The sequence below is a fragment of the Triturus cristatus genome, chromosome 8 (assembly GCF_964204655.1).
Source record: "Triturus cristatus chromosome 8, aTriCri1.1, whole genome shotgun sequence".
NCBI lineage: Eukaryota > Metazoa > Chordata > Amphibia > Caudata > Salamandridae > Triturus > Triturus cristatus.
Genome location: NC_140591.1, coordinates 1076907337 through 1076928957, shown reverse-complemented (window position 1 = coordinate 1076928957; position 21621 = coordinate 1076907337). Strand labels below are relative to the sequence as shown.

General features: G+C 43.8%; 1 protein-coding gene across 1 annotated transcript; it reads left to right on the top strand.

The window, feature by feature from the left end:
- The first annotated feature begins 11404 nt into the window (after positions 1 to 11404).
- LOC146805405 (general transcription factor II-I repeat domain-containing protein 2-like) lies at positions 11405 to 12109 on the top strand. Its single transcript, XM_085623797.1, has one exon. It carries the CDS (start codon positions 11405 to 11407, stop codon positions 12107 to 12109), a length of 705 nt encoding a protein of 234 aa, XP_085479923.1.
- The last annotated feature ends 9512 nt before the right edge of the window (positions 12110 to 21621 follow it).

Sequence of the window (21621 nt, the reverse complement as noted above, 5' to 3'; positions counted from 1 at the left end):
AGACAATGTGATGAAACTCTTTCTTGCCACTCTCAACCTTCTGCACATTAGGTCGCTCACAATCAACCCATACCACTCTCTTACCATTCCACCATTGTCCGCTCTCAACTTGCACACTGTTCCCGTACACCTTAATGACTCTGATTGGGTGTCCAAACTTAGTTTTCCCTTTGATCACAAGAACAGGTATACAAATGCGAACAAAATCACCCACTTTTACCTCCACATCTTTGAATCTGTTCCTCACATCAAAATGTCATTTTTGTTTCTCCTGAAAAGAAGAAACTCTTTTCTTGATAACCTGTTCAGGAACCAGACCCTTCTCAGGCTGTATCCATTTGTTCATCCAAGCACAATAAAAACATATGGCTGCTCTTCTACCACGCAACAATTGAAATGGAGAAACACCAATTGCCGGGTGGGGCGTGGTGAGGTAAAACCACAGAATGCTCTTCATGGCATTTGCAATTATACATTTATTAGGAATAGCCCATTAAATACATTCTCCTAATACTTTGTTCATTCTCTCCACCAATCCGTTAGCTTGTGGATGATAAAGAGAGCTTCTAAGATGTTTACCGCCACTTGTTACGGTGGCGACCGTTACGCCATCGTAACAAGAAATACCCCCCACCATATTATGATAGCAGGGGATATTGCGGCAGATGCAAAGTCCATACGCCGCTTTTCCGCCGGTCGCCAATCGTTCCGATTGCCGGCCGGGCAGTGCTGGGCCTACCACGCGGTGCAGGGAAATTCCAGGCATGCGATTTTGACATCGCGGTGGGTGCTGTTGTAAGCATGTTAAAATACGGAATGTGATCGTCAGCGTGGTGGTCGCACCCTATTTCAGGGTGCTGGACCACCGCATGTCTGGTGGCCGGTCCCAACACCGCGAGGATGGCATATCCTAATAGGCACCTTAGTTCCTAAATTTCATGACACCCCACCAACGAGCCAACAGTTCTTTCTCTATTAAAGAATATTGTTTTCCAGTGTCAGACAACACCCGGGATGCATAACCGAGCGTGTAAATTTCAGAGTTCTTCACTTGGCTGAGTACAGCACCCGAACCCACATTACTTGCATCTACGGTTAATACACATTGGAGTTCTGGATCATAGTTTCTCAACACCTTCGGTGAAGATAGCTGCTCTTTCACCCATTCAAATACATCCTGACACTCTTTCCTCCAGTCAAACACAACACCCCTTCTCAACATTAGAGATAGAGGCCGCAACAGATGCGGCTGGTGCTAAGCCAAAAGGCATCCTACAATATTGGTACGTACGTCTAAGCTTGACCTAGCCTCTGTGTATCACCAAATAGAATTGGATGATGAATCCAAATACCTCCCAGTTTTTGTTTACCCTTTTTTCCTTTTATTCGGTCCCCATTCAAGCAGTCCACTACAAAGACAAGACTGACACAAACACTTAGCTTTTGTCCGGTTTGTGTTTGGTCTCACTCCAGACCAGTTGACTGGATGCGGGATGTTAACAAGTATGCGAATACTCATCTGCACAGAAATCCTCGATGTGACTAACCCTGGGCAATGAACTCCGCTCTGAGATTTGTTAACTACGTATTCCATGAAAAACATGTTCCTCCACGTAGCAAAGTCAACTACTAAACTGCACCCACAAATGCTTTGATAAAGCAATTTTACATGCCAAAAAGCATATAACCAATTCACAAAAGTGACCTTTGAAAATGAAAAATTTCAGGCAATGAGAGAGGTGATGATGTTGGGGTCCCCCTTAACCTAAGGGAAGGACCAAGCAGATGCCTTGAACACAAAGAGCATATCATGCTGAACGATTCAGTTGTGGTCCCATCCTCTTAGGACCACCCCAAGCACAGGTATGGGCAAAAATACAATCCCAACCAAAGGCCCTGCAAATCATTATGGGACGAGATTACATAAAGGAAAAGGGTTTTGAGTGAAATGTTTGTTGTTTTACTCACTGCTGAAATGTCTTGTTCTGAAAGAACTATAATATCGGGGAATATGTTTAGTACCATCTTGAAATGTGTTTTAGTTTAAACTGTTCAATTATGGACATTCATATGTTTACTGTTATATTACTTTCTGTTAATGTACAACAAATATTGTTAAACACATATGGTGACATTGTGTTTTTAAGAAATAGTGTCAGCTTTTGTGCAAACCTGTTATCCAAGTTACTCACAAACTTTGAAATTCTCTCAATATGTCCATAGTATCAGCGAGTTATAGATGTAAGCTGGAATCATTGATATTGACTGTTGAAGCCATTCTCCATTGATCTCACTTCTCTAGATCCAAGAACATTCCAATTCCAGTAGTTTGGGGTTGTGGTCTCCTCCTCTCAGGTCAGTTTGTAGGACCTCAATTACTTGTCACCAAATTTGATTCACTTTGTGTCCCAAAACTGGGCAGTGTTGTTACCATCCTTATAGGTGACTACCTTTTGTTTTGTCCTGAAGAATACCCCAGAGGATTCATCCAGTTAAGGGGTCAAAACTTATAGTTGATAAATCGGATTCCTTACGGGAAGCCATTAAAAATGAGCTCCTGGGCAATTTTAACGAGTTTTCCCTGTTAGTAAAAAACTTTAGAAAAGCAGTAACTTTGTTAGAGTTGGATGTAAGCACTTTGTTTTTACTTACTCCCTCTGAACTAAAGTCTAAATTAAAAAGTGCATCTTGGGAACTCAGTTATAAATTGGATTTGATTGCCCAACAAGGAAAAAAAGAAAGGCAATTACTCCTAAACACATACACACCAAAGCTGGCACAACAATACCTTACCTGGAATATCCCCCACAGAGTCCGTAGGTTATGGTACCTTTTAAGACAAGATTTGCTCCCACTAAATCTCCTTTTTGCAAAATGGTATGGTGTATCTCCAATATGTAATCTTTGTTATAATACTGTACAGGATCGTAATCATGTCTTGTTTATTTGTCCCGCACTACGCTCATTGCGCTATAAATGGTTAAAACCTATTTGTCTACAATTAGGAATTTTAAATGTAAAAACTTTTTTCCATGCACTTTATTGTCCGCCAAATGAAATGTTCTGTTTCAGAATTTTTAACTTTTTTAAAGGGTTTTTAGATATTTATTAATGATACATAGAGAAATGTTAGACGACTGTTCGACTAGTGAATATGAAGTATTACCTTTTTTCTGTCTTTTTTGTGATTTTATTGTAATTAATGTTGTATAATTGTGTGTTTATTTTTTGTGTGGCCCTCATTTGAGAGCCAAAAACATAATAAACTGGCGTCATTATAGTTGATAAACTCCCACTGCTGACATTCATTGTCAAATACTTATACTCCATGGCTTTAAAATGTGGGTTTCAATTGCTTAAGTAAACAATCCAAGGGGTTTGGGTGATTTGTGTATATTACGTACATTCTGTAAATTTTGATTTTTCCATGTCACTTTTGTTGTCATGGCTCACTGATAAGCACTTTTTCACTGCAGCATCACTTGTAGCACCTTTTTGGATTTGTGTATACAAGATGATCAGTGTAGGAAAGTAGGATCTGCTTCTTATGGTTACCCCCACTTTTTGCTTCCTGTGATACTGTTTTTGACTCGTCTGACTAGGATCCAGCTAATCAGGACCCCAGTCTATCTGTTTTCTCCATAAACTGTTATGTTATGTAATTAGGTACACTTCAGATTGGATACTGGGGTACCCTTATCAGTCCCTAGTATATGGTACCCATGTACCCAGGGCATAGGTGCCCCAGAGGCCTCCCATAGGCTGAAGCACGTATTTTGCCACCCATGAGAGAGACCAAAGGGGATGATGGACGGAGCGTTAGAGCAAATCAAACACTCACCCCCAGTCAACTGATCTGGGTTTAATCCATCATCATTCTTTAGCTCACTCCACCACCCCAGTTCAGACATGACCATATGCAAATCAGTCTGACCCTGTGCCTCATGGGAACAGTCCAGCCCGAACTGCCAAGCCATGTCTTCCCTGGACCGGAAACAAGCATCCTGGGACCGGTTTGGGGTTCATAACCCTCGTCAGCCAGGCTATCTTGAATCCAGTGGCAAAGTGAGCAAGGGACCCACGTCTGGGCATACCCTGCCAACTTAGGACGAACAAAGCGATACCTAAGGGGATGATGGACAGAGCGTTAGAGCAAATCAAACACTCACCCCCAGTCAACTGATCTGGGTTTAATCCATCATCATTCTTTAGCTCACTCCACCACCCCAGTTCAGACATGGCCATATGCAAATCAGTCTGACCCTGTGCCTCATGGGAACAGTCCAGCCCGACTTTGTGAGGTCCCTGGTGTTTGCGGTACCAGCCTTCTAGTCTCAGGCAGCCCAATGGTTGCTGCCGACCAGAAACACATTTATGAACTCCTACTGCTGAGCCAAGCTCGAGCAGGGGAATTCAGAACATCCTGTCACAGTAAAGTGTGACCACCTCTCAGATAGGATTTAGTGTATTAGGTCTGGGTGCATGCACTTGCCAGTGACCGAAAGTCTGCATGAGGGGCACATTTGGTGACCCCATGCATATTCCACTTCAAACCAGTCCTGGGAGCTGTTGGCTCCTGCTCTGGCATGAAACTGGACAAAGGACATGGGAGTAACCTCCCTACTGTCCAGGCCCTCCCCTGAGAGGGTCCCCTGAATCAGTCCAACCCTCTCCTGTGGGTACAAAAGGGCTTACCTGGCTGTAGGACCCTAGATACGATGTGGACAAGATTCTGATCAAGAAACCACTGACCTTCGACCGTCTGGACACGCTGTACTTCGTTGGGCTTTGTTTGGGCCCGACTTCGTCTCCCTCTTTGTCCAAAGCATCTTCTGTGCCTGTGCACCATAAAGGCTCCGTGTAGGACCTTTGGAGCATCAAGGACAACTGAAGATACCTCTCCTGCAACTCCAGGCACCACATCTCAACTGACTGATCTGCTGCTCCTGGGCTTCTACGGACTCCCAAGGTTCCATAAACACAGGCAGTGAGTTTCCAAGTCTCTCGAGGTCTGAGCTGCCCTCTCACCAATTATGAGGTCAGAATCCCTTGTGGGGGCTGCATTACCCATACCCCTGTGCACCACATACTTTTGCAAGTGCATATGCTTGTTGACATTTCCACAACAAGTGCACTGGGCTCCGAGTAGCTTTAACCTCTGGTGCCATTTCCACCATGCTCCGTGGGCTGTTGCTTTGTTAAACTGCTCGAGGTCCCCTTGTGACTCCTGTGCCTCCAGCTTATGGGTCCTCTTGAGGGTCAACTTTGCTTTTCTTGGGCTCCTCTGGTTGCTCCACACCTGCCCTGACTCCCCTGTGTTTGGTGAGTCTCCTGGCCCTTGCTGGTCAGAACCGTTTTCTTCTTTGACCTTCTGCATGGGTTGCTGTTACCAAGGCTTGTTGGTGTTACAGCCGGACACCGACCCTCAGTACTCGACATCCTATGTGGAACAGATCATATCCAGCTCCTGGTCATATTCGACATCCCCTGCTCGCGGTGGCTGCAGAGTCAAGAACCCACTAAACGCACCTGAAGCACCCGACATTGATGGGCATTCATCTACCAAGCCCCTGGTCACTCCTGAGTGACCCAGACTCTGCCCCCTCTGCTTTCAGGTACTCTTCAAAAAGAATTCACCTTTGGATTCTGACAGACACTTTTCTTCTTCCCAGCAGAGGCTCTTCTTCGAAGTCCTTCATAGAGATAGACAACGGTTTCCAATGCCACTTCAGACATATGCACCCGGCTTCCCTGGGATAGGTAACTCGGGTACTACGGTATCCACGGGTGGGGTGGCTCTACAACCTCCTAACTTCCTCTGGGTTTCTTCAAAGTCTACCTAGAAGGGTCCTTAAACTTTAAAACGACAACTGCAACTCTCCCATCGGATTGTACGTACCACGTGGTCGTGTTCCCACACTGCACCCATCCTCCGTGGGGTCTCTACTTACTCTTGGGTGGTTCCTTGGCGTCCCAGTGGTTCTACATCCTCTAGACACTGTCTTGACTTGATTTGTGGTTCTTATACCACTATTTTAGTATATGGTCCAGTCTCCCGCTGGAGCCTACTGTGTATAAGTGTTATTTACTATTGTTTTTGTGCTACAGTATTGTGTACCTTGTGAGTATCCTCATTGAGAGGGTACTGTGTCGTACTTAAAGGGTTTCATATCAATAAATACATATTTTTATACCTACTGCGTGGTTCCCCTTTCATTTAACCAATACTATAAGGTTCCATTCTGGTAAAACAAGCTGCTTAACATTCCTTCAAGACTAAGCCTGAAGGCTGCTCTCCACAGCTATCAATTGGAAAGCTTTCTAAGGTTATCTTTGACCCCTTAAATCACCATAGTTGTTTGAACTGGTACAGGGTGCCCACTTTAATTAGTGGACAGCATATACCAGGCCAACTTCTCACAATCAGTATTTTGCATGTATGATACAAAATACAAACGGAAATATCTGCAATGTGATTGTAAGAATTCTTCTCATTCCAGCAATAAATAAACTGAGTGAGACTTAGAATAGAGTATGCATGTTTTTTTATGAAAGAAATTCTGTTTAGATTTTTCCTTCCCAGTAGAACACTTGGTTGAATGACTGTGTTACCCTTGTTCTAGGGATTAGAAGTGTCTACTTCCATCTTCTTTTTAAAAGTGTTACACAGCATGACCTGGGATCAGCAGTCAGTAGTATTTAGGTCCAAGGTTGCAGGTGGCTGGAAGCTGTACTATTCTTTCCAAGTACTCTACACTACAAATGAAGTCCTGGGACTTTAGTACATTTTTATTATGTGAGTTATAGTCTTTGATAATTTCATTAAAATGTACACAGCTGAATACTGTACTTTATAAGTATAAGAAAATGGAATAATAATTGGGGTGGATTGGAATCCACCACAATGAATTTGCGATCACAAACCTGTTGTGGAAAAACACAATTTCAATAATTTAACCTGGGCTCAACCCCTTGATAGTTGTGGCACAAGGCAGACAAGCGTAACTTAAGAAAATGTGTGAAGTATTTAGCAGTAAAGACAAAGTTAAAGAAAGTTAAAATACAGCAAAGTAAAAATCCCTAATTAATTTAGAAAAGTTGAGAGACATGTAATGAGTAAAATGACACCAACATGACACAAATCCAATAAGGTAGAAGGGATGGGGTGCAGGTCGGATACACCAAGTGGTTTGTCCTGGTCAGAGATTTTACCTTCTAACTTGCAGGTCAAAATCCACCAGCCGGGAAGACTACAGGCTATATCTGCCCAAGCCCTCTCAAAGCTGAATAGCTGCTGGACAAGGTATCTCAGAAGCATTTTGATGTAGCAAGAAAAGTTTGAAGCAAGAGAAATTTAAATTTTATGGGCACTGAAGTCTTCGCATTGGGTGGATACTTTTAATGCCCGGTCGAGATTTCTACCTTCGGACTTAACACTTTTTATGGAGGTGAAAATGTTCTATCAGGGCAAGACTGAAGGTGTATTCAACAAAGTCATTTCAACATTTTTCACCTTTGCCAAAGGTCCTGTTGACCCTCCAAAGGTCTTTGAAGTTCATTAATTTAGTCCCAGCTTGATGGCATTTCTGGACCAGTTCCTCTTGGTCACTTCTCAGACTCCCAGGACTTCAGGAACATCAGTTAGGGGACCGGACTCACTCCAGCAGAGGTCACCAGCAAATCCAATCCAGTTCCAGTTGCAACTTGTCAGTTGGGCACTTCAGGAAAATCCCTCTTAAAGCTTTTTGTGCACCTGTACCACACAGGAGGTCAGCCAACTGACCCTTGGATTTCACTTCTTAGCCCTGGGAACAAGTGGGAGAATTTCTAGCCCTTCACACAGTTCTCAAACAGCAGGTCCAGTCCTCTTCTGTTCCTCTGGAGGTCCAGAAATTGTTCTGATGAACTGCGGGTGGGCTACCAAATTGTAGGTTTCATTAGCCAGTGCATGGAGTGACTCCTGGTAACTCCCTAGCCAATGTGAAAAAAGCTATTAGGGGCAACCCTTCCCATGTTTGCAGGACATCCTGTTTGCTTTACTGCAAACTATCAAATAGTGCACTATTCTGGGGCAAATCCAACATAGCAGAATATTTTTGCCCCTGATGGGAGCCTGTGTGCCAGCCGGGGGTATGTTTGGGGAAATGACAAATATGCCTTACACATCAGCTACACTAAACTTGTTATTGGAAAAGAAATCCCACCACTAGAATGCTGTTAAACTGGTTATAGAGGGCATGTGGCACAAAAGGCTCCTCCTCACTAGATGTCACTCAACACTTAAGTGTGATTGGACAGGCCTCAAACTGGACCCTTTTAAGTTAATTACCTTTTTAGACCCTTCTGAATTGTCATTCCTGAGTGCATATCTGTCACATAAGTGAAAGCCATGTCTTCCTGTAAAAAGTGTAAGCCATTGTTCCTGCTCTGAGAGCACATTTCACACACCACTAATGGGAAACACTTGCAGAGCCATCTGCCAGCAGGCTAAAATTACTTAGCTTACCGGAGGAGCAGGTAATTAAAGTATAACTTTTCAAAAGTCACTTTTCCTAAATATTTATTAAAAATCCAACATCACCATTAAATTGGATTTTTATGACCCAATTTCTAACAATTAAAAATAGTGTTTGAATTATCTTGGTAACTTTCCTGAACCAAAGGTACAAGGAGCAGGATTATGATTTATTCTGCCTCTAGCTTTTTTCATAGGAATGCAACAGTCCTTCACAGTAAACATAGCGTTGAAGGGCTACCAATTGTAAATAAATGCCAACAATAAATTCTTGCATGTACCACTTGTAAATACTAGACACCCTACTTGTGACTGCAAGGCACTACTTAAGGGTGACTTATGTAATGGTCCTGTCAAAAATGGTTGTTTTGAGATCTTCACCTGCAGTTATAAATTCTGCAGGAGTCAGGCTACATAGGTGGGTCAGAAACCCTGTTTTTGTCAGTCTAGTGCAGGGTTACTCATAGTACGGCCCGCGGGCCGCTGGCGGCCCGCCCGGCCTTCATTGGCAGCCCGCAGACCTTGTTCGATTACACTATGCCGCAGTTCCTTCCTTGGAGAAAACAGGGAAGATGGCCGCAGGAGCAAACGTTGTGAATACGCTTGAATACTTATTCACAACGTTTCCTCCTGCGGCCATCGTCTCTGCTTACTGCTTGCCTCTGATTGGCCTGCCTGCCTCTGACGTCACACACGAACCCGGGCGCGAAGATCAGGTCCTTTAAAAGTCAGCTGTAACTAGCGCTAGTTACAGCTGACTTTTAAAGGACCTTTTGGTGAGCTTCCTGTGTCCCTGTTGACGACGTCCTTCCAGCCCGCAGCCCCGGAGAACCTTCACAGCAGCCTCGTGCCCGGAAAATCTTCAGCGTCTCTTCACCTGCACAGGTATGGTTTTTTTTTTCTTTATTTTTCAATATAGCGTTATTATTTATGTGAGATTTGGTTGGCTCTGTTTTAAAGTAGCTTTGCGCTGGAACAAATTTGCACGAAGTAGGGGCATTGATTGATGGCGGTTGATTGATCGGGTTCGGCATCAAGCATGGATATCAGCTGGCATAGAGGGCAAAGTTGAGCTACAATGTTTAGTTAAAATTGTCAGATTAAGCAACAGACGATGTAGTATGTGTCAACTATGGAAGGGCCATAATGGTGTGGAAAAGACTTTCAAACTAGGATATTTTCTCATGCATGTTTAAACTGCTCTTGTGGGGAAAGGGATGAGAAGTACTGATGACAGAAACTGCATACCATACTAATCCCCACCTGAAACCAGGGCCCTCCCCTTGTCCACTGCAGGGGCCGGTGTTCTACCTCATGGTCACAGGTTCAAATCCCGGCGGATGCTGCCCTTCATCCATCTGAGGTCGATAAAATGAGTTGGGTAGCAACAAACATCTGTTATTTAGCGCCAAGATACCTGCGCGTGAACGTGGGCTTTTAGATACGTGTGTGTGCATGCAATTTATTTCAAATCCCTATTGAGTGACATGTGCAGGTTTACCCATTATGTTGTATGTTTAAACAAAACATTACTTTGATGTTGCTCACAGATCTGTTGCGAGAAGTGGTGTTGGTCCATCGGTCGTGACGCAGTATCGGTCGTGGGGTGTGTCGGTCTATCAGTCGTAGGGTGCTGTCGGGCGGAAAATCCGATTCCTGGTCCTTGTTACTTATTATGTAGTAACAAACTAGCTGGAGAGCTCCGCAATGGCCTACAGTCTAGTTTCCAAGCCTTGCAAATGACCCAGATCGATCCAGAGTGAACACAGGACCTTCCAGGAAGCATGGGAAGAAGAGTACTTGTTTGTGGAATGCCCAAAAGAAAAAGCCACTTGTTTGCTTTGCAAAGAGAAAGTAAATGTGCTTAAGAGGTATAATCTGGAACGGCACTACAAAACAAGGCACTCTGGATACACTGCAAACTTTCCACTGAACTCCAAACTGCGTTCTGCGAAGGTGGCATCACTAAAGGAAGCCCTTCTATCCCAACAAAAGCTCTTTCTGTGCCAGATGAAAGAATCTGAGGCAATAACCGAGGCATCCTTCCAAATTTGCTACTTACTTGCCAAACATAAAAAGCCATTTACAGAAGCAGAGCTGGTTAAGAAGTGTTTTCTCTCGGCAGCAGACATTTTATTTGCCAACTATCCTAAGAAAGCAAACATTATGAAGGAAATAGGTGCATTGCAACTGTCAGATTCCACATGCACACGTCAAATCGAGTCACTGGGTGACAATGTTCTAGCACAGGTCATCAATGCAGTCAAGCTGTCCCCTTTCTTTAGCATTGCTGTGGATGAGTCAACAGATGTAGGTGATGTGGCACAGTTAATGATTTGGGTGAGGTATTTGGAACAAGGAATCATTCCAAAGGAAGAGCTTCTCTGCCTTTTGCCATTGCATGGTCACACAAGAGGAGAGGATGTATTGGCCAGCATGTGTCATTTCTTTGAATCTCATCACCTGCCATTGAACAATCTTGTAAGTGTCACTACAGATGGGGCACCCTCCATGATTGGACATGAGAAGGGCTTTGTATCTCTGTTAAGAAAAAAACTTCAATCATCCACTTTAATTGATTATCATTGTTGAATCCATCAGGAAGCATTATGCGCGAAAATAAAACAAGGACAACTAAATGATGTTATGAAGCAAGTCGTTAAAATTGTTAATTATATTCGAGCAAAAGCACTCAACCACAGACTTTTTAAATTATTGCTGAGGGATGCGGAAAGTGAATATGTAGATCTGTTGTTGCATACTGAGGTTAGGTGGTTGAGCAAAGGTAGAGTGCTAGAAAGATTTATTAGTTTGCTTCCAGAAATTGAACAATTTGTAATCAGCCGAGGGCAGTCCTTCCCAGAACTATATGACTTGCAATGGCTCACCATGCTCCATTTTCTGTGTGACATCTTCTCACATTTCAACACACTCAATCTGGCACTTCAAGGTAGACAGAAACTTGTGTCCTCAATGATGAGTGCCATATACTCCTTCGAAAGTAAACTCGAGCTGTTCCGAGAGCAGATGAACGATGGTGATCTCACACACTTTCCTAAGTTGCAGGCTTTAACACAGAGGGTTGAAAAAGCTCAGGAAATGTTGTTCAGTCTCAATCTGTGTGCGTATCTGGAGGAAATGTCTGGGGACATTAAGAGGGGATTTTCTCAGTTCAGAGTTCTCACCCCACTTTTCAGGCTTGTAGAAAATCCATGGATGGTTAGTGCAAGGAATCTTGAAGCTGTTGAACTTCTTGGTTTGAAAAGGGCACAAGGTGAGATGGAACTAATTGACATGCAATTCAGGTCTGTGCTTGAGTCCTCTTTCTTGGGGAAGGAACCAGAAGATTTCTGGCAAAGTGTGCCACCTGAAAAATTCCCTCTTCTTTTTACCTTGGCACAGAGAATACTTTGCATGTTTGGCTCCACATTTGTATGCGAGTATTCCTGTTCTACAATGGGTGCTATAAAAAATAAACTAAGAAACAAACTGACTGATGCACATCTGGATCACCTCATGAGACTTGCACTCTCTGAAAAGGTTCCAGAATACAAGAAGTTAATTGCGGACATGAAATGTAAAATTAGTGGATAAACTCTGTGCCTTGGGAAAGACTTTTCCCCCATTATGTTTGCCTTTGTACTTGCTGTTCTACTTTCGCTAAATGCCTTCAAATAAAAATGTATTATCAAAATGTGCTCTTTGTAGTTGCATCTGATTGTGAAATACAGCATTGTCTAATGTTTTGAAAGGTTGTTTTTTTTACTCTAGCTCCACCCCCACTGATCCCGCCCCCACTGACTCCACCCCTACCAGTGCGGCCCTCGGCCTCTAACCACACTGTAATTTTGGCCCCCAACAGAATGTTTGTGAGTACCCCTGGTCTAGTGGATGACACAATACTTGCTGCATTCCACAGGTGACATTTAACTTTCCATGCACTTCCCAGGACCATATACTTTGGCCTAACTGTAAAGATAAATAAGTAATTTGGGGATAAGCCAATTTTACCACGTTCTAGGGCCCAGAGCCCATACACTAGGACAAGGACAGCAGTGCCCTAGTGTGTACAGTTAGAAAAACAGCACTAACAGTCAGCAAAATTTAGGAGTCACCAAGCAAAAAGATACACTTTCGCACAATAAGAAATCCTGCAGCTGCTATTTTTGTTCCTTGGTGACATAAACCATTTATTAGTGTGCAGCAGATTTTGGACACTGATTGGGGATAATGTAACGCTGTTAAGAAACATGGCCTATTTTACTGTAATAAGTGCTACGTGTGAAGAATTTGCATTTTTACTCCCATGTATTACAAAGGTATGGATTCAAAATGAATATTCTTCCAGATACTCAGAAATATCCTGTACAATATTCAGATATTGGCCTTTCTTTTGAAATTGATTGATATGTAACCTCTTTGAGCATACTAGACAAATCTGTCGGATCCTTTGAGTCCTGCATAACATACATGGATTAAGGAGTCTATTTGAAATGTATTATTAATTGTATTGTTTTTAATAGTAAATTGAGCGGGAGGTAATTTCAATTGTTGCTCTATTGTGCGGGAAGGTGTATTAGGTATAACATCAAAGCATTGTTGCCTGCTAACAATGGCTCTCTGGGTAGACCTGCTGATGGCATCCCAGCAACATACCCTTATCCTCTGCTGGAGGTATTCATTCCTGGTGCTCTTAGAAAGTCAATGCAAGTCATGATGAACTTCTGCCTTGCATCTACCTATTTTCTCTTCCTTTAGGCCAGAGGACTGGGGAAATACGTGCATTTACACTAGAGCACCATCCGCTCCCAGGTGCCCTCTCTGGTTCAAAGGCACTGAGTTATTGGAGTAAGGTGTGGTCCATGTTCCTATAAAGTGGTAAACCAGAGCCTGAGAGATTTGGGTGTTGTGGATCTTCCTGCCGGTACCCACAGGTGACCAGGTAGATACAGGCTCTCAGATGAGATGCCGTTTGACACAGTTGGGCACTGTCAGACCATTGCTCACAGCACATGTGTGCACTGATAACTTTATTGTCAGAAAACCACACATCCTTTCGTAAAGCAGACCCAGGGAAAAGCCAGCTCCTCACTCTTTGATCGACCATTGTTTTTCGGTTTCTCTTTATTGTGGGTACTATTTTGACACTGCTAGCCTTTCACTATCAGCACTTGGGAACATTCCGAATACTTACAATCAGCACATGTTGGCACCACCAGGAAGTCATTATGGAGTGCCTCTCAAAATGCACATAGCTAGGCGTTCTTTTGCAAGCCCATTGTCTGCACAGCCCAATCTCTCCCAGGCCTTCTCTATGATCATCAGGGCACTAGTTTTAGTACACCTGGGGAATGAATTTATTCAGTAGCGGCTAGTGTTGTGGAAGAGTGGCGGGAGGATGACAAAATAAATAAATAAAGAAAAAATCTACCTGCGGCCGGTTTCACCACGCTCTCCTGCTCCCCTCCTCCGCAGGTGCAGGCTCCCAGACTCAACTGCGGCCAATCTTGACGCGGCTCTCAAGTCACGAGAGCAGCACCAGGATTGGACTGAGTGCTCTGAATTTGCACCCCCAGCGAGACTGGGGGCCTGTGATTGCTGTGTTCAACCCACCAATGCAGCTCAGATTGGAGTCGCTTCATTGCCCATGAAGGAATTTTGCAGCCTTGCTAGCCAGCCAAACTGTCATGCCCACTGACAATAGTGCAGACCACTCCTCCTGCAGCCTGACATCCCCCATGGCCACGCCCGGAAAGACTCAGCAGAAAAGGAAAAATAAAACGATGATAAACTTGAGTATTATTGTTTTATTTCTCCTTTCCTGACATTTTGTGGCAGCTGGCGGGGAAGGCGATGCTCCTCCGCTATAGCATAAGAGCCGCCCCTGGTTATCAGTACGCCCAGAATGCTGCTATACCTTCACTTTCAGCACACCTAGAGATTGCCGTCTCATCACCTCAGGAACACGTTAGCCATATCCTCCCCCTCTCTTTCAGCATACCAAGCAGCTGTCACAGCCTCAGATCCCTCCTGCTGCACTGATAGCTCCCTACTATCACTGCAATGGTTCCTTCAGCCCCTCACTGTCAGCACACCCTCTGCTCTTCCAGCATTTTATACCCACACCCTGCACAGTTCTAGGTCACTCTCTGCGGCTAGCACACCCGCCCGCTGGAGGCCGTCCAGTTATGATCGCCTGCACTGCTGGACGCTCTTTTTCTGTTGGCTCAAACAGAAGCTGTCATCTCCCTCCCTTCAACATATCGGTGGCACTACCTGCATGTTAGGAGCACATCTACTACCCTTGCCCCTACTCACTGGTCTTGCCCCTTCATCCTTTCCATGCCCTCGCCCATTCATCTAGCCATCCCTTAATCCATGCGTGCACCCTCCCATTCATCCATCAGTGTGCTTACTCATCCAAACATTTATCCAGCCATTGGCTTCCATTCATTGTCCCACCCTCACTTATCCGCACAAACAATACATACAACATCAACAGGCAGCAAAGTATTACTTTAATTTTGTTTAAAGTCGACCTATTGTCTTTGCCAATGCTTGTAAACACATGAATTATGTTTTCTTGGTAGGGTTAACACAAAGGAAAATCCACAATTTATAAACCCACATTACTACCTCCCGTGCTTCTGCTTCAAATTCTTTGATTGAGATGATGTCATATTTCGAAACAGTATTTTGTAATTTTGCCAGTTTTCCTGCATCTGGTGCTAGTAGATAAAGCAACATTAGAACAATCACTCTTTTACTCTCCGTCTCATGCATCTGTCAACTGCATGCGTTTCATAAATGTCACAGGCAGAAGAAACACATTTTGTGAGATGATCCGGCTTGCCAAATGTGGTAATCTTGTTTTTTTTCTGTTAGCAAAGCTTCAAACATTCGCAGGGAAGCCAAGTTTGGAGCTCGCTAATAATTAACTGTGTTTTAGTTTGCACTTGGCATGCTGAGTGGCACAAACTAACATATGTGCACCCAATATGCATCCATATCCGCAATTACCCAGGCAGTGCGGCAGGAGTGATGAAGTACATGGGAGGTGTTTCAAAAATGGCTCGATCTGTTCCTAAGTGCTGGCTTTGTAGCTCGCGTAGGAAAAATGAAACCAGCAGCACTTGTGTGAGGTACTGCAGGAATTCAGACACTCGTTTCTCTCCCAGCTGAGCTCGCTCTGGGGGAGCGCGTGCAAGCAGCCAGATGATTATAGCTCTAATGGAGAGCGATGCTGAATGCCAAGGCAAACACGCTTTCGGCTGAGTGAGCTAACCTGGCAGCTGTAAGGTATACACTCCAGAAGTGAGAGAAAATGAGTAGAGGTGAGAAGTTCTGGTGGACTGTCAAAGGCATTCAACAAAGTTAAAAAAGACTAATATACCACAGCGCTCTAAAGGTTGCTGCACGGTCACAGTGAGAATTTAAACATGCAATTGAAAATTACAAGATGTTAATTTTGCCTCTGCAGCAAAAGCACTGAGCCGTGATCCCGGGGTATTTTAGAAAGCAGTTTCCACTCTTCCTATTTTTAGGTCGAGCATCCGAGACCTCTTGTATATACTTTAGTATATACTTATATGTGTATGTACTTTGTGAGCTCTGGAGATCACCCCTAGGGCTTGTCTGCTTCCGCTTAGGGACTTTTTTTCTGTTCAACTGCCTCTATTTAACTGTCTTGATAGAAAACGACCAGTAGAGGTCAGTAAAATACCAGAATTGCTTTCTGCTGAGGGACTTTCTTTTTTTTTTTTTTCTGGCAACTGCCTCTATTTAACTTTCTTGATAGTAAACGACCAGCAGAGCTCAGTAATATACCAGAATCACTTTAGCATTCTCTAGATTCCAGTCCATAGAAATAAATTGTCCTCCAGGAGCACCCGTAGACAATAATATTTTTTTCAAATCATCTATTTTCAGTGATATAATCACTGAAGGCCCTGATTTTATATTAAAACGAAGCTTTGGACTATACCATTTCCAGCTGAAAGGCAATATTTCTCTCCTTGTGTTTCCATACCTGGTGTGTCACGCAGTTTGGTGCTTGCTTTCCCTCCATGTTAAAGAACAGTAGATGTTTCAGCACCCAGGCTAATGTGCTCCATAGCTAAATACATATAAGGTCCCAAAGGCAAGACCGATTGCATTTCAAATGCTTGTTGCTTTAAGTTAACACACTATGAAAGTGCATGTGTTTTCCCATTTTCTCCATCATGAGCTTCTCACTCAAGAGTGGTTGTTCTCTAATCTGTGTACTTCCCTCCTCCACACGCTCCATGTTGTACACTGTATGCTTCTCTCTCTCCACTCCCCATCCCCCAAGCAGCACATGTAGCTCATTCTCACTGCCTTTCACACTTTTTTTAAAATTTCCCAATTAGTTTCCGAATAAACCCCCAAAAACATTAAGGACTTGTTTTATTTTGGAGGTGTGTACATAAGTGAAGATGCATATACACTGGCATACTAAAAAACATGGGCATTGGCAGTATCATAATACTGTACAGCATAAACAAAAGCCATTGACAAGACAACAGGCCTCAAAGGCGCGACCTACTGGCTCTGCCAATGCTTGCTAATTTAGTTTACACTATCACACAGGGTGCCCGGCAGAAAACGATATGCAACTGAACATTCTAAGACCAACCAGGCCAACCTCACGTGAGAGACTCAGATATAAATAAAATGTATTCAAATAATAATGGCACAACCTTTATATAAAGAAAAAGAAAATCAATATATTTCCTGTCAACTAAATCAACTTACATTGCAAAAACAACCACTTGTCACTGAATAAGGCATGAACACTAATAACTGATCGGGGGGCCAAAATAATCCACGCACATAAACACAGTAGAGGAGAATTTAACAATAAAAAGGGCATCTGACGAAGGAACGAAGTATATATACTTTTTTTATAAATTAATCACAGTTACAATACAAAACAAAACATGTGGCTGACACAGAAGGATGATGTGTGTTGACGACGTTATCAATACAGGGCAACATATTAGTACTGGGTACAATATATGCTCCCAATGTACCCATACAAACCTGTTTCTGCAAAGTAACTAGATTGCGGAATTTGGTAAAAGTAAAACAAAAACAGTAGGGGATAGTGAGGAGGGTTGATTGGATTCAGACAATCGCAGTTTCTTAGATAAACACAGTGGACCAGACTCAGGGCTTCAATTGGACAGGCATATGTTGAAAGACCTTGCACCACACCATGTATGGAGACTCTTACACCCATGCTAGAGGGCTTACATCTTTATATCATGCAAGCGTGGAACTTGCATAGGCTACTTCCTCACATCGGCCAATGATCTGCCCGTTACCACATCTCACAAGAGTTTAGATGGTAGTTCTTATGACAAGGCTACCCGGTCTGGTAGCAGCGCAGGGGTAGGGATACAGAAGGTCCTTGAAGCCTTTAACTGACACTATATTTTAGTGTCTGCCACTGCCAGCACAGGATGTCACATAGCCATGACTCGATTAGCATTGGGGTATATATCTGCCAGTCCCACTTTTTAGGGTGCTGTAAGGGTGGTCACATATGTACTTCAATGAAGCCCTGACCACCACCAAAAAGTGTAGGTAGATCCATTTTTGGTCCTGAGGAATTGCATCAATAGATAACAGGCAAGAAACATGTTGACCTATTACACCAGCACATATCCCCACATAGCTTAGAGTGGGACTGTGCGTTTTTTCTAGTTTTAACCAGGGTAGTGACCATGACTCATTAAAATTGTTCTGAGTGGACCATTATTCCCTGTTTTAATTCACACACACACAGTATCATCACCTACACCCCTATCTCACACCAGGGCCCTCACACGCACTGCACCCAACGGCTTGAGGAATAAAGATCTCTGCCAAGTAGGCCCCATCAGCGCCAACCCGAGTAGGAGCAGACCCGATGATGAAGCAAGACACCTGCTTGTTGGGTGTGTGAGGGTCTTTTTCCAAATGAAAGGAGGAATTACCTCTCCTGCCCTTGTGAATTCCCAGACAACAGGGTTCACTTGCAAGATCACATCCCTCCCCCTGCTACACTCATTAGGAACTGCATACCTTGTTGATTATACTAGTTCTTATGACAAGCCAATCTTATTACAGCTGGATTTAGTGATTGCTACCCACCCCCACAGGTTGCTGGAGTATGAACAAGTACAAACTACTACCATAGCAAATGTTGCTACTTTCACACCTAGATATGTTTGTGAATGACACTAAAGGAAAGCTGAGTGACCTCCAGACAATCGCTATGGGCTGCAAGCAAAGCATGTGTGAGGCAGTACGGGTATGTTTTAACACATTTTATTGCAATTTAGTAAGCATTGTGCATTACATACCAGTCATATATGACAACACAGTAAGATTCAAGTATACAAAACACTCAACATTAAACTTTTTGCGCAATTGCTTTTCAGTAGTAGGCAACTCGTTAAATAGAGCTTAAGCTAAAGTTTCCACATGTGACTGTGCTGCCGCAACTAAGAATATCCCAGCGAACTTGAACCCTCTACCCAGAACACCAAACTGTCATCTCTGATCCAGGTCTCTGGGCATTGTAGGATAATTAAGGAGTAATGTCCTTTGCATAGAGATGGCTAATGGGAGTAATGCTACATTATGTGGCTATGTTCGTTGGGAATCGGGATTAAGAGCCAGGGGTATTGTTTCAGTCGTATGATATGTGATGTAAGGGATGAATGTTATTTGGGATCTTTTTGTGATTTAAAGGCTCCCAATAAAGCGTCCCAACCTATGGCAACAGGTCGCCTATGGAGACTACGGTATTCTTCCCTCTAGAAGATATAACTCTTGACAGTGCACCAGAATATGACTTCTTTCAAGCCCGAGATGAACTGCGCTATCAAGAATTTCCAGCGTCTGGTGATCTGTAGCTCTGCCAGAAGATGCGTCAGATCTACAAGCCTAGCTGCAACCTTAAAACTCTAGGGTCTGGGATAGAGGCCCAGGAGGCAGTGTTGAATGTTATCACGGTGTGCATATCTCATCAGTGTGGACAGTGTGTTACATATATCTTCCCAATAAGTAGCCAACGCTGGCTAAGCCCATAACGTATGCAATAGGTCTGCAGCATTTGTGAGACATCTAGGGCATGTAGGGGCGGCTGCGGGGAAGACTGTGTGCAGTTTCAGCAGCAGCAGGTATGCTCAGTGTAGAATTGAGAATTGTATAAGTTTGAATCGTGAATTGCGTGAGGTCTCCCGTGGATGTCCAGGGCAGAGAGCCATTACTTATTGTCCAGCGCACAGGCAAGGTTGTCTTCCCATTTAGGTCGCAGGGAGTGCATAGATGTATTTATATGAGTGCGCTCCATGAGATGGTCTTTGGTGAATCCAGTCACCTTTTTAGAACAAGCATTTGCAATGCAATAGGTCTCGCTTTGACGCGAGTTTGTGCTATTGGCATTGCAAATAACAATGCCTTTTATTTTTGTTTTCTTTTTAAAAACATAAATAAAAGGCATTGTTATTTACAATGCCAATAGCTTAAACTCGCGTAACTGCGAGACCTATTGCATTGCAAATGCTTGTTTTGTTTGAGGTCTTTTGTCTATTTCTTTTCTTTTATTTTGCTTTATTTAGCATTATTTCAATGCATAAAAGTACAAACAATCATGAAATAAAATATGTTATTGTTCCATTAAATCCCTCTAAAAAACATACATCCTTTGTCTTTTGTGGCAATTTCACAGAGCTTTTGTGTACAAATAATTGTGCACCGGGAAGATGCATAGGGAACGTGTTCCAAGGTTTTTGACGTTTTCTAAAATTTATTTAGAAGTGGTAAGGCAAAATCATGATTATGGCACCAAATTTAGAAAGCCATTTTCAGTGATAAACGCACATTTCTGCCCCAAAGTGCTCCAATTACGACTGTCAGATATCCACAAAACAATGGATAGCAATTCACCATTATATGGTAGCAGAAGAACAAGTTACTAACCTTCGGTAACGATGTATCTGTAAGAAACATTAGTTAGTTAGATTCCTCACCTTAGAATATCCCCAGGCGTCAGACTGGATCCGGAAGATTTTTTGTCAGCAATACCCCTTGCGCGTCGCTAGGCGTCGTCTGCGGCTCCGCGTCCGTCGTCGGCGTCGTGCGCCGGAATGACGTCGTCGGAGTACTTAGACGCCGCCCTCGCGCACTGACGTCAGTTCTTGTACATAGCTTTCCGCGCCAGGAGCGCAGAGCCATGCAAAGACCGACACCGGTGCCAAAAATAAAATCTAGGGGCCTGAAAAGGATAACCTTAACCCTAGATGTCAGTTCGCAGAACGGGGAGGATGGGTGGGTCGGTGAGGAATCTAACTAACCAATGTTTCTTACAGATACATCGTTACCGAAGGTTAGTAACTTGTTCATCTGAAAGAAACACGTTAGTTAGATTCCTCACCTTAGAATAGATACCCAAGCAATACCATCCCCGGTGGTGGGTCTGCGAACCAAGATCACACCAGAAAGTCCTGGAGGACAGAACGGCCAAAGAAGCCATCCCTCCGGACTTGGCTGTCAAGGCAATAATGCCTGGCAAACGTGTGTAGCGAAGCCCACGTCGCCGCCTGACAGATGTCCTGCAAAGGGATACCCCGTCCCAAAGCAGTAGTAGCCGCTGTGGCCTGAGTAGAATGGGCGCGCAGCCCAACAGGAGGGTCCTTTTTTGCCAAGGAATAACAAATTTTGATGCACAACACGACCCACCGAGAGATGGTCCGTTTGTGCACAGCTTTCCCCTTCTTAGCACCCACGTATCCAACGAAAAGTTGGTCGTCCACCCAGAACTGCTTTGTGCGGTCCAGATAAAAGGAGAGCGCACATTTTGGGTCCAGACGGTGGAGCCTCTCTTCCTCTTTGGAAGGATGCGGAGGCGGAAAGAAGGTGGGCAAGGTGACAGACTGCCCAAGATGAAAGGGGGTCACCACTTTCGGAAGAAAGGAGGGACGAGGCCGAAGGACAACCTTGTCCGGATGAACAGAGAGAAAAGGAGGCTTTGAAGATAAAGCCTGGCGCTCACTCACCCGTCTAGCCGAGGTGATGGCTACCAGAAAAGCAGT

What these genes read in the sequence shown, in the direction of transcription:
- LOC146805405 (XM_085623797.1), top strand. Translation starts at nt 11,405, where the DNA reads ATGCTCCATTTTCTGTGTGACATCTTCTCACATTTCAACACACTCAAT.